The 13,136-nt window shown below is 34.8% G+C and overlaps 2 protein-coding genes across 51 annotated transcripts in view; one reads left to right on the forward strand and one right to left on the reverse strand.

The window, feature by feature from the left end:
- Nucleotides 1-13,136, forward strand: part of LOC101884202 (uncharacterized) — a 51,360-nt gene that overhangs the window by 29,871 nt on the left and 8,353 nt on the right. The gene's annotated exons all lie outside the window — the stretch shown is intronic.
- The window catches only part of grip1 (glutamate receptor interacting protein 1), a 359,502-nt gene that overhangs the window by 4,801 nt on the left and 341,565 nt on the right, over nucleotides 1-13,136 (reverse strand). For 16 of the 50 annotated variants that reach the window (XM_073946217.1, XM_073946208.1, XM_073946196.1 and 13 more), the window contains 3 exons: nucleotides 6,522-6,690; nucleotides 3,482-3,520; nucleotides 3,091-3,202 (listed from right to left, as the gene is read on the reverse strand). In XM_073946217.1, the coding sequence (XP_073802318.1) occupies nucleotides 3,091-3,202; nucleotides 3,482-3,520; nucleotides 6,522-6,690 (320 nt within the window). Of the gene's footprint in view, nucleotides 1-2,893; nucleotides 2,939-3,090; nucleotides 3,203-3,481; nucleotides 3,521-6,521; nucleotides 6,691-13,136 lie in introns of all 50 variants that reach the window. The other 34 variants (XM_073946204.1, XM_073946189.1, XM_009300149.3 and 31 more) reach the window with 3 other exon arrangements.

A 13,136-nucleotide genomic window follows, 5' to 3' on the forward strand; every position in this document is an offset into this window, starting at 1 on the left:
GTTTCCGCAGACAAGTGGGATGGAAAGTGAAGAGCTTTCACAGCTTGTCCTAACGTTGACTACTAAAAGCTTCTCTGTGCCGTCGGCTACACGTGGCTGGCGTTTAACTCAAGGTACCTGATAAAGTCAAGGCAAGCAAATCAATCTGCTTTCATGAAATATTTCAAGGCTGGCCACAAAGCATGTCAAGCACACCATTGTGTGACATGACAGGTGATTTTATCTACTGTACGAGACAAAATAAAATGCATTCAGCGACAGAATAAAGCCAATTTTTAAGCAATTCTTATCAGTTCAATCAACGCTTTTGTTTCTTTTTTAGTATTTAAAGGGATAGTTCACTCACAAATAATAATTCTGCCATTATTTACAGACCCTCATGTTGTTCCAAACCCATATTATTTAGGACTTTAGTTGTGATGTGTTCTGTACAAGCTCACAAAAGCCCTACAATGGCTTAGTATGAGGTGAAAGATGGAAAATCTTGTCCTTCACAGCTCTCAAACCTCATCTCGATTTGCATCAAGCTAGTAAAAACACAATTCCAACTTTGCACCAATAAAAGGCACTGGATCCGTTACCTGCATTTCACCGTTACGCCTGAGCAAGTCATGAGCGAATACGAGATGCTGAGGTTGATGAGAGATGCTGGGATACTTTCAGGCAGAGCCAAGTGTGGCAATATTTCCATTCTTATTGGCATATTCAGTTCTCGTTAGAGTCATGCATCCCACTAGATGTGGATCTGCTTTATAGTGGGAAGAAAACTGCAATGAGAAACTCAGTCGCTTATCAGACTGATATCAGTGTGTCCCTGCGCCGTCAGAGCATATTTTCTTCACAGCAGGCCTTGCTGTTAACAGGCGAAGATGTTTTTCTCTTGTTTTTCTCATGTGAAACAACAATGCGATAGCCTTAAAATAGACAGAGTTTGTTCATTAGTTTAATGACAGCAACATTCAGTCTTCAGATGGGGTTTTCTATAAGCTCTAAATGAATGAAAATGTTGTTTATTTATTTATTTATTTATTTTTTGAGATAGGTTTCACAGGTTCTTGAAGTTTTTTTGAAAGCATTACTGCTGGTGTGTAAAATATTTGTGTGGAAAGACAGTTTAAAACAATTGAATTGTTATTCTTAAAACTAAATCTATTAATTATTTTATCAGTTATTTCAATTAATAATAGTATACATTTTTTTAAAAGGGCACCTATGAAGAAAATCATGTTTTGAAAGCTGTTTGGAAAGAACTGTGTGTGGGTATAATGTGTCCACAGTCTTATTTAAGTGATAGAAACACATTAAGTCTCTCTTTTTTTTATTTTTTTATTTTTTACATTTTCTGACATTAAAATAGAATCCCTTCTATTTTGAGGCCCACCACAACGTGATGTAGAAATGTGGTTTCACCGCCCACCAAATTGATTGACAGCCATGTATTAACATGTCTCTGTAGTAACGTGTATAATCATATCAACAAGACAGGATGTGCGCAAAGCAACAAGGATTAAAAGATCTCATCGCCTCTCTGTGATCATTAATCATTATCAAATGTGATCATGAATGAGTTTTACAAGTTTAAAACGTTTAAACAGTGCATGTTTCTAATGAACTGCAGCAATTTTATAGTCTTTACTTTATCACACACTGCAAAAAATGCTTTTCTTATATATTTTTTGTAGTCTTTAGTCCAAATATCTTAGACCAAGAAGCTTTTTCTTGGTAAGCAAAACATATTGTCTTGTTTTCAGAAATAATATGCCAACATTAAGTGAGTTTTCAATTAAAACAAGCAAAATACTCTGCCAATGGGGTAAGCTAAATAATCTTGTTTTTCCTTTTGACATAAGAATATTTTGCTCACTCCATTGGCAGATTATTTTGCTTGTTTTAAGGAAAACTCACTTCATTTTAGCATATTATTTCTGAAAACAAGACCATATGTTTTGCTTGTCTAGAAAATTCTTCTTGATTTACGAATTTTGAGATATTTGGACTAGAAACAAGACAAAAATTCTAAGAATTCTTTTTTGCAGTGCACAGCCGTATGTCAGTACAATTATAGAAGAAAATGCTTCAATCCCGAATTGTGGACGTTAAATTGGGTTTATTTTGTACATTAACATAACGGCTATACATACAGCAGTGGATATTAATGTGTATCCTGTCACTTTGCATGCAAAAACAGTGCAAAGTTAAACGCGCGCGATGTGTGTGTGTCCGATTTGTCCGTTCCGAACTTTGTAATGACATTATGTGTGTTACTCATCAATCTCATCAACTCCAAAATGTCCTTCATGTCTGTCACTGTGCTGTTTATTTGACACAGCAGGAAAATTGAAGCACGCTCTTACAGGCATTTGGGAACGGTGGATGGGGAGAACTAGCATTAAAGGCGCAGGCAACAAAAACAGCTACGTTGTGTTCAAAGCAGAACATTTCAATATTTTAAAAGGTATAATAAATAATCTGATGGGTGTTTTGAGCTGAGACTTTACAGACACATTCTGGAGACACAAAAGACTCATCTTAAATCTTGAAAAAGGGGTAAAATAGGTGCCCTTTAAGTGAAGTAATATTGTTTTATACCTTTAATGTCTTCATTACTCCAACTGTTTTTCCTTAACCTAAACATAAATGAGCTTGGAACGACATAACTGTGCATAAATGTGGACTGAATCTGGGTGAACTAAGCCTTTACTACATAGTACTGCGTTTTGAATGCACCCCTAGGATGTGAAGTGGATGCCAATAGTGGTTGTCTGTGAGCCCCAACACCCCAACCCTTTCAAGCAGGCCCCCAGCAAGAGACACTGAGCCCATTAGCACGAGGAGAGCACTTGGGTGCCAGCGCTACAAGCAAAGAGGAAGCCCAAAGAAAGGAAAGGGGTACCAAGATGGCCAGGTTTCTCTTATTCAGAAGCCTGTCTGGCTTGTCCTGGAAAAAGAAGGAGCTGTTACACAAAACCAAGGGTTGGTACAGCAACATGCAACTGGAAAAAGTATGGGATAGAGGGAATTGATGAATGAAAAGAGCTAAAGTTTGAACACAGGGAGAGGGGAATGGACAACTTTGTTCTCCTAAATTACCTCAAGCTCTCGCAGGATTCCCGATTGACCACACGTCTCCAGGTCTTCCAGCGCTTGTGACCAAAAGTTCTCCTCCTGGTCTGGTTCCGTCCCATCGTGTCCCACAGTGAACCTGTTGGAAACACAACGGGACATTTAAATGGTTTTGCGTGACAAATGAATGGTTGCCAATGAGCAGGCAGGCATCACAGTGATGAACGCAAGGCACGACCAATGATCTGTGCAGGCTATGGTGAGGCTCTTTGAAGAGAGAGACACATAGAGGTCGGACACACTGTGATGGGCGGTGATGTCCTGGTGGGTTGTGGGGCTTTGGGTTTATGGAGTGAAAGGGCCGGATTGGTTTGGGTTAAGCAGTGCAGGTTAACAGGCACACAGCACTGAACCTCACCTGCTGTCTGAGATTAAACCGGTGGGCAGCGTGGATGCCCTGAAATGAAGATCAGCTTCAATCAATAACACAAACGGCAAACCAGATCACTCAGTCTGTCACAGTGCATTATATTTTATAAACCCCCAGCTCATAAAAGGTAACTGTTTTATTTTTTGGCTGAATAGAATGAATTTGTACATTTTCATTCATACAAAAATTTTAAATTTTTGAAAGGAATAACCCATTCTGATCACCCATTCTGCCATGCAAATGCAAAAGGCAGTAACTTCGTTTTTGGATGAAAAGGAGTTATTGATATTTTTTTGGGACATTCAAGACCTTCTTTTTTCATGTGGGTGTGCATCATTATTGTGAAAAGTGCTATACAGGTCAACTTGAATTAAATTTTGTTGTTTTCCATCATTGCCAGATTTCTAGTGTCCTAACTATAACTAATTTTAATTAATGTTGAATCATTTATCTGTTACACACTCTAGCAATGTAAAGTCTTTTGCATTTATAGGGCTAAATACACGCAGTTGAAGTCAGAATTATTAGCCCCCCCCCCCCTTTGAATTTCTTTTTTCTTTTTTAAATATTTCCCAAATGATGTTTAACAGGGCAAGGAAATTTTCATAGTATGTCTGATAATATTTTTTCTTCAAGAGAAAGTCTTATTCGTTTTATTTCGGCTAGAATAAAAGCACTTTTAAATTTTTTAAACACCATTTTCAAGGTCAAAATTATTAGCCCCTTTAAGCTATATATTTTTGATAGTCTACAGAACAAACCATCATTATACAATAACTTGCCTAATTACCCTAACCTGCTTAGTTACCCTAATTAACCTAGTTAAACCTTTAATTGTCACTTTAAGCTGTATAGAAGTGTCTTGAAAAATATCTAGTCAAATATTATTTACTGTCATCATGGCACAGATAAAATAAATCAGTTATTAGAAATGAGTTAATAAAACTATTATGTTCGAAATGTGCTGAAAAAAATATTTCTGTTAAACAGATATTGAGGAAAAAAATAAACAGGGGGAATAATAATTCAGGGGGGCTAATGATTCTGACTTCCGCTGTATATTTGGGCTGGGCCTATAAACAATATAATATCAAATTTAATAAAATTTATGTAAATAACAATAAAAAGCTCTCAACATTTTTACTTTATATTGATCTGTGAGCCAATCACATAGCAGAAATGTCCATCAATGTGCACCTAGAAGTGTGTTGATATTAGAGATGTACTGAACCAAATTTTTGGCCACTGAAAATGTATCAGCCGAAAAATATGTAAATGTATGTATATGTAAATCTGGAAGCAGTAACAACTTATGTTGAAATATATATCGTTATCGTTCGATATGGGAAATAGTTATCGAGATTGCATTTTTGCCATATCGCCCAGCCCTAATATATATATTGCGGCACATCATACAACAAACAATGAATGACACTGTACAAATTCATACGAATAAGCTATTAATTCATCAAGCCATAAAATAGTTACCAGCTGGAATGAGACTGCTTATAGTTATATTATGAGTTCTTAACCGCTAAAAATACCATCACACGTACAGACATACAACATTTAGCCCAGCACACAACATTGATTTGGATGCTCATTAAGTTTCATGGAAAAGTGTGTCATAAAATGTGTATCTTTTATGTTTGGTTAAAAATAGCATTCATAATTAGGAAATAAATAAATGGGGTAAAGTGTTAATTTGCACTTTATATTTTACAGCATATGTACTTGCCTAAGAAAGATTAAAATATTGCTCCAGGTAATCCTAATGAAGTTCAACCCTTTCCTGGTTTTCAACCAATCAGTTACTACTACTAAATAAATGTTATGTCAGCTAATAAATGTAGATGAGCAAGTCTGCAATGTGATTAACATTCCTGACAGATTTTAAATAGATATAAAATCCATCACAATAAGATCAGGGAAGTGCATCAAGAAAATAAGCAAAAGAGGTCAACTTTGATTTCACGTAGACTTTGAGGCAGCTCATAGTCGCCATCAAATAAAGCCGTACAACCCTACGAAGAAAACTCAAAAGGCGATCATAACTCAAGTGTCAGCTAAATACTTTAAAAAAGGCCTCATTTCTTCCTAAGAGCCGCTGGCTTCATTACTGCACACAGGGACTTTATGCCTTTGATCTACAGCACAATGAATCTGAATTACAAATATCCAGCAGAATGAGCTAACAAAGAAAAGTGAAATCACCCCAGAACCGATCGATCAAAGCTCCAGTAACAGCCTGTTTGACAGTACAATGTGCTGAAAACTGCTCAGTTAATATTATGACAGACCCACATTTTGGGTTGAAACAAAAAGACACTTGCACAAAGAATTCAGAGAAATGTCTCCGTAGAGCAGCTTAATGTGGATATTAAAGTCAGTTCACTTCTTAAAAATTGTACTAATGGTCTCGGCTAAGGTAGTCAGTTGAATTTAATGCATTTGAGAAGTCAACAAAACATTTGAATAGATCTGTTAAGCAGCACTGCCTTCTCCTAATACAGTCTGACACTAAAAGTCGTCTATGATTCAATGGATATTGACACTTCAGGACGTCAGGTTTTTAAGAAAGTAAAAAAAGGAATAACTTTAATGGAATAATATGCTCTGGGAAAGTTAATTTCTTCAATCTGTTTCACACAGAAGTCTTATGCACTTTACTAATGAAGCATAAAATCCTTTCAACAAATTCAAGACATTAAAAATAGACCTGGCAGCTTTTATTTTTCACCCCAAAATGAAAACTCATTATTTATCCATTATTTCTCATTATGTTCATGTTGCTTCAAATTTGTAACTATTTATTATTTTCCACAGAAGCTGGGAAGCATTTTAATGCAGTTCTTCAATGCATTATTAAATGATCTATACATGAATTCCATGAAAAACATATGGATTTGGAACAACATGAAGGTAAAACAATGTGATTCATTCTTATTTACAAAACTGTATAGTGTGGATTGTGTGGATTGTGTATTTCAACTCTTCAGTGTAGTTGACTAGTGGTAAGTTCTCATACCCGCTGGCGCTCGGCCTGTCCCAGTCATCCACACCAATGCCGAAGTCTGGCAGGATGTTGTTCCTTTGCCGGCTGCTGTTGACCGGTGACAGGCTGCCCCGGCTGGGCTTGGCATTCCTCCACTCGTGGCTGTGGAAACTGTAGCCTGATGCCTGGAAACCTGTGGGAGCTGAAACAAACACACACACAACCCGCGGCCAAAATGAACTTTCTGCTACTTCTGTCAATAGTGGGTGGAATGAGCATGTTTATCAGCAATACATATATTGCATACCCTCAATTTGACGTTTCCTATATAAATGTAATAATACTGTATATTATAAATGGTATTTTAATAGATAAATTATTTATTTAAAACAGATGTTAAATTAATAATAACAATACGTTTATACTTAGGATTTAACATAAATTAAAATAAGATTTATTAATTTTATTTACCAATTTATATGATGAAAGTAGGGCTGCACGATATCGGAAAAAAAACTGACAATGCAATAATTGCTTTTTCTGCAATTTATATTGTGATAGGAATATAATTTCACAAGATAACTTTAGCAGCCTTTGATTGTGATTTTATAGGTGAGTTTATCTGCGTAAAATATACAAAATTACCCCAAAAAACAAATTATACCATGGATGAAAACAATAGCACAATGATGAAATAAACAGCACTTTTTGGTTTTTGGTGGTGTATTGAGGTACAGAAATTCAATAATCAAACGTAAAATAACTCTGCATGGAGTCTTCGTTGTAAAAATAAATATATACATTTTTTGTTAAAGTAGCAGACTTTATCATTTCTTGTGCACAATTAGTTTCAGTTCACTTAAAATCTTAGTCAGAGCCCTTGAAAACACATCAAAACTCACCATTGTATTAGGGTTAAACTTTGCAATCACATCATGTGCTCTGAACTGTTTCCTGGTTAATAATAAATATTCCAACTTGACAATGCAGATCCTGATCGGATTCGCACATTGATATCGATATATTGTGCAGCCTTAGACAAAAGTCATGATAACTAAAGTTTTCATATTACTTTAACTTATGTTATTAAGCTAATCAGGTTTAAACTAATTTTAATTGTTATTTTTTTTACTGTTTTTTACTTTTTAATACTTAATTATAAAATGGATCATTTTAATAATACGTCAACTAACACCTAATCAAATTAATTATTATTGTGATTATTATTATTAGATCATTATTAACAACAACAATATTATTATTTATATTATTATCATTATCATTATTATTATTAGTAGTAGTAGTAGTATCTACTGTAGCTAACTTCAATTTAGCTAAAATAGATGATATCTAATAATAAACATTCATACAAGAGTTCACACTTAGCAGATGATTGATTATAAACCGTGTTTAGCTTGCTGTCCCAGGAGAGAGCCCTGAGCTCTCTCGTTTGCAAGGCAAGAGGGGAGTTTGAGCTCAGGTAGGTCTCGAGAACTCCCCTGCTTATTTATGGCTAATGACAAATTAGAGATTGCTATGGAGAGATATACTGCTGATTAAGAGCTCATCCATGATGCCAATTTGATTTGGTTAATTCACTTGAGTTGCATGTTTTTGGACTGGTGGAGGAAAATGAAGAACCTGAGGGAAACCCACACGTGCACGGGGAGAACATGTAAACTTTGCACAGCAATGTCAACTGGCCTGTTACCATGACAGTGACATTCCTGCTGTGAGGCAACAGTGCTAACCACTGGGCCACCATGCCGACCTATCAAGGAATAGAGAGGAGGAGTAGGGGTGGAAGAGGGGATTCTACGGGACAAAGATGACTAAGGTAAGAAACTCTGGTTATTTAAAGTGAGTTAGGAATCATTTGATTGGTGAATCATGCGTTAGCTAATGCAGGACCAGCTGTGATCAATCATAAGTACAAGACCCTCTTGAAATTACTTTATAAATGAACTTCACAAAATATAAATAATATTAGTTTGAGAAGATGCATTGTGTTACTCTTGCAGTACACTGATTAAGTCACAATGTTGCTCGCATTTGGCACTTTTTTTCCCCCTGCACATAACATTATTCTGCTGATATGGAAAAAAAAATCAATTTGACTTTGAATAGGAAAGAAAAAAATCTTTGGCAATAAACAGATCCCAGAAGCAGTAGCACATTTGTGTATTACGCTGCAGTGTGAGAGATGCTCAGGTTCTCATGCTCCATCATTAATCTGGCTCAGGACTGCAGGAGGACCAGAGGGAGAGCAGAACAACACACACACACACAAACACACTCTCTGGTCTGATTCTCCCATCACTGCACTGCCGCAGGCCTTCTAGATCCACCATCAATTCAATAAGGATTAACCGCTTGTGATTTGTTCACCCCTCAGGGCTCGAGAAGGTGCAGGAATTCTTAATAAGACCCCCATCGAATGCTATTTTAATGCTGCGTCACATTTTCAAGAAAAGAAGCGTTGGAGATGGTGAATGGTGATGCATACAGGCATTCATTTTTTTATGAATTGCGCAAGTGCGGCTGCTCGATGCTGCTCTTACGCAAATGTGCAGAAGACACACTCCAAACAAACAAAAACAGTGCCTCGAATAGGAGTTAAAAGCATTTCCACCTATTTTCAGTACGGAAGTGAAGCTGCGCGAAACCCTGTGCATTAAAAAATATACAGTGCTAATTAATGCATGAGACATCGACAACAGTTCAGAAGAGTTCACGGTGGCAACAAATGACAAAAATAATGACTTGCACGCATACAGAAATGCATTTCACCCTATAAGCGACCGTACATTCACATTTCTATGTTAGGTTTTTCAGAGGCCCGGCTTAACTAAAATAAAAAACAAGACACAATTACTGTAGTAATGCTCACCTTCCATTGGTTTCGTCATTATTATTGGCACTTATAACACTACAGGTATAGAAATATAAGCAGAATAGAAATATAGAAACTAAGAAAAAGCTGAAATAACAGAAGATGTCTAGACTTAACCGGTTTTATTCCTTCAGCTTAGTCCCTTATTTATCATGGGTCGGCACAGCAGAATGAACCACCTTAACCAATATTAACATAATTTATTTTAATATTATAGACAAATATACCCAAACAAGTATTACATTATTATTGTTATTATTATTATCATTATTACTATTAAAGATCTCTGCTAAATAGCATAATAAGATGTGTGTGATCCCAATGAAGATGTCTGTTTTGAGATTATTTATTCATTCATTTTCTTTTCGGCTTAGCCCCTTTATTAATCTGGGGTTGCCACAACGGAATGAACCACCTACTTATTCAGCATATGTTTTACGCAGCGGATGCCTTTCCAGCCACAAACCATCACTGGGTAACACCCATAGACACTTGCTTTCACACACATAGACTACAGCTAATTTAGCTTATTCAATTCACCTATAGTGCATGTTTTTGGATTGTGGGGAAAACCTGATCACCCGGAGGAAACCCCCACGAACACATAGAAATGCCAGCTGATTCAGCTGGGGCTCAAACCAGCGACCTTCTTGCTGTGAGGCGATAGTGCTACCCACTGCGCCACCTTGACACCCTTAGATTCTTTTAACGTTATTTTAGTTATCTGTCTATGTATTTTGTATGACTCTAGACGTGTAACTACAAGCATAATAATATTGTTATACCGACAAATATAAAAATGAAAATAATAATAATAATACAATTGAAATCCATCTTTAATTTGTATATTATTATTAATTAAATTGTCTACTAAATAGCATAAGATAATGTACATCAAACATGTATCATTTATCCTTTATATGTATTAATATTTAAATCAATAAAATACTAGAAAAGTATAAAAAATATATCAAATACACATCGTAATGTACACTAATCACAAATTATTGATTTGTTTATTTTTATATTTAGAGGTGTTATTTAATTTAAACAAAGTATTCATTTAGAAACAGTTTCATAATTATAAGTCAAATATCTACTTTGCTATTATTTTTATTTATTATTATTACTTTATTATATATTTTTATACAGTATATATATATATATATATATATATATATATATATATATATATATATATATATATATATATATACATATATAATATGCATAGATGACTGTCTATGCTCTTATCCAGCATACAATAATATCAAAGCAAAGTGAAAGCTCCTGAAATATTCAGTCAATCACAGCAGTTCAATAGAAATAATCACAATTTCAGATTTGCTTCAGCCCAAATTAACAGTCTACATTCGATTGAACTTTTTACGGATATTTTAAATATAAGGGCAAACCATCCTGGTAAGTTTTTTTATTTATTCGATTCTGCTTAGGTGGCCCGAGGTTGCATTGAACCGAAATATGTTTCACTCAGCAAAAACAAAACTCCTGATTTAAAACTGCATACGGATCGGCCATTAATCGTATTAGACACCAGACATATGGTTTCCGTAACTCTTCGTCCAGGCTATCAAGTTCAGAGTAAGCTTGAGCCTTATCTCAGGATACAGCTGTACTAGTTGAATCCCACGAGAGCCAACAGTTTGCAGCAACCTTGAATTTATGCTCTGTCCACATCATCCATAATTTAAGGGCAGATTGCTGCTCCTCTGAATGCTTTCTGTATCTCTGCAAGCATCTGAGATTCAGTTATGTATGGAGGGCTAGCTCTGCCTGAGGGGACGACAGCAACTATATGAACCCGTTAACATGAGTGTCTTTCCAGAGACACCGAAAAAAAAACGACACGTACTTATGAAACGAAAAGGAGGAATATGTCTGCGGCACTGGGGTTAATTAATCATCTCTGACTGTAATTGAAAATCACTGATGGCATTCGGTTATTAATGGGAAGCTACGCTGACTTATAGTTTCATTTATTTAGATAGTAATAATTTATTTAGAATCAAATTATATTGGTTAGTACATTTGCATTGTTAATAAAGAGTAATCAAATGCATTTAAAAAATCAAATAGAATAAAAGATTTATACAAATAGAGTTAAGCAAACCTAAATTATTCACTATCAGCAATTAGTTGTACTAAATTACATACACAGGGGTAGGAATGCAAAAGCAAACATAAACTGTCTACAATGCAATAAATGACATTTATATTAGTTTGAGTTTGCTTTTATAGCTTTTATTTTTAATTAATAAATGCTCCTAATAATAATGATTAGTTTAAACTATTAGAGTTTGTAGAGTTTAATTAAAAAAGTGAATCGTAACTAACAACTAACAAGTGAAATATTTTTTTTATAAAGTACAGTATATAAATATAATATTTAAAGAGCCCCTATAATGGGTTTTTGAAAATGACCTTCCGTGCAGGGTGTAAAACTCTTAAAGTGAAGTGAAACATCCAGCTTAGGCTTAAATCTGAAAGTGCATCATGTTTAAAACTAATAATTCATCTAGAAAAGAGTCAACTTATAGTGATTTAAACGAATCGCCGCTGTAATGAATCTTTAGCTGGGTCATTGTGACGTCGATACAGAACTCAAGCCCCGTCCAACCCCCAAAACCAAAATATGACCCTTTTTAATGCATGATAGGGGCTCTTTAATCTAATATTTATTAAATAAATATTATATATATATATATATATATATATATATTATAATATAAATATTATATCTATACAATAAATACAGTTATATTAAATATTATATTCATTTTAAATTCATTTTATATTCATATTAAATATAATCATCTTTATTATATAATTATTAAATTATTATATATATATATAATATATAATAATATTTGTTGTTAACTATAATAATATTTTTATGAAAACATATGAACCCTTCCTATAAATCTCTTAAAAATACATACCTTTTTTTTTTTACATTTTAAATATGTACAAAAAGCATGTCTAAATTATCTACATTTTTTTGTAGATTTTTAGGTAATTATACATGGATCAGTGAAATATTATTTACTAACATTACATATACACAGTTGCAAATACATAATATACATTTAAAGTTAAATGGAACAAACATTATATATAATAACAAAGTTCATGCAAAGCTAAATTATCAACAAACAAGCATGTTACATAATCTCCCCCACACGTATCTATGTGTGTGTGGGCGTTTAAACCTTGTGGACTAATTAAAAAATATTTATTTCAGCAATTATTTTGATTATTTAGCAAGTGTGGGAGAAACACCTGGATTAGCTATTCATTAATGCACAGGAACATTTGTGTGAATTAAATAGTCAAATACACGCTGTGCCTACTTGGCATTCTCAGTGCAAGTGATGATTGCGATTAGTTTTGACCAGGAGGCCTGAGTGTCAAGAGAGCAGACTGCAATTCAAACACATTACTGGCGAGTTATCCAAATGGCCATGTGTATCCCGGCGCTCATTACAACTCATTTTCCACTTAGGAAAATAATGCATTCTTCCATATTAACCACAGCACTGTATCACCAGCTGGACTAATAGAAGACGCGCATCCCGCCACAAAATAATTACTCGAGTAAATACATATCTGCAGGTCCAAAGAGAACGAAAAACTCAATTAAACCTACATTAGGCCTGCTGGGACTCGACGGAACCCCCAGGATGCAATGGGGCCAACGCTGTTGGTGCTGCGGCTAATGTGAAAGAACAGGTGGT

The sequence above is a fragment of the Danio rerio genome, chromosome 4 (assembly GCF_049306965.1).
Source record: "Danio rerio strain Tuebingen ecotype United States chromosome 4, GRCz12tu, whole genome shotgun sequence".
NCBI lineage: Eukaryota > Metazoa > Chordata > Actinopteri > Cypriniformes > Danionidae > Danio > Danio rerio.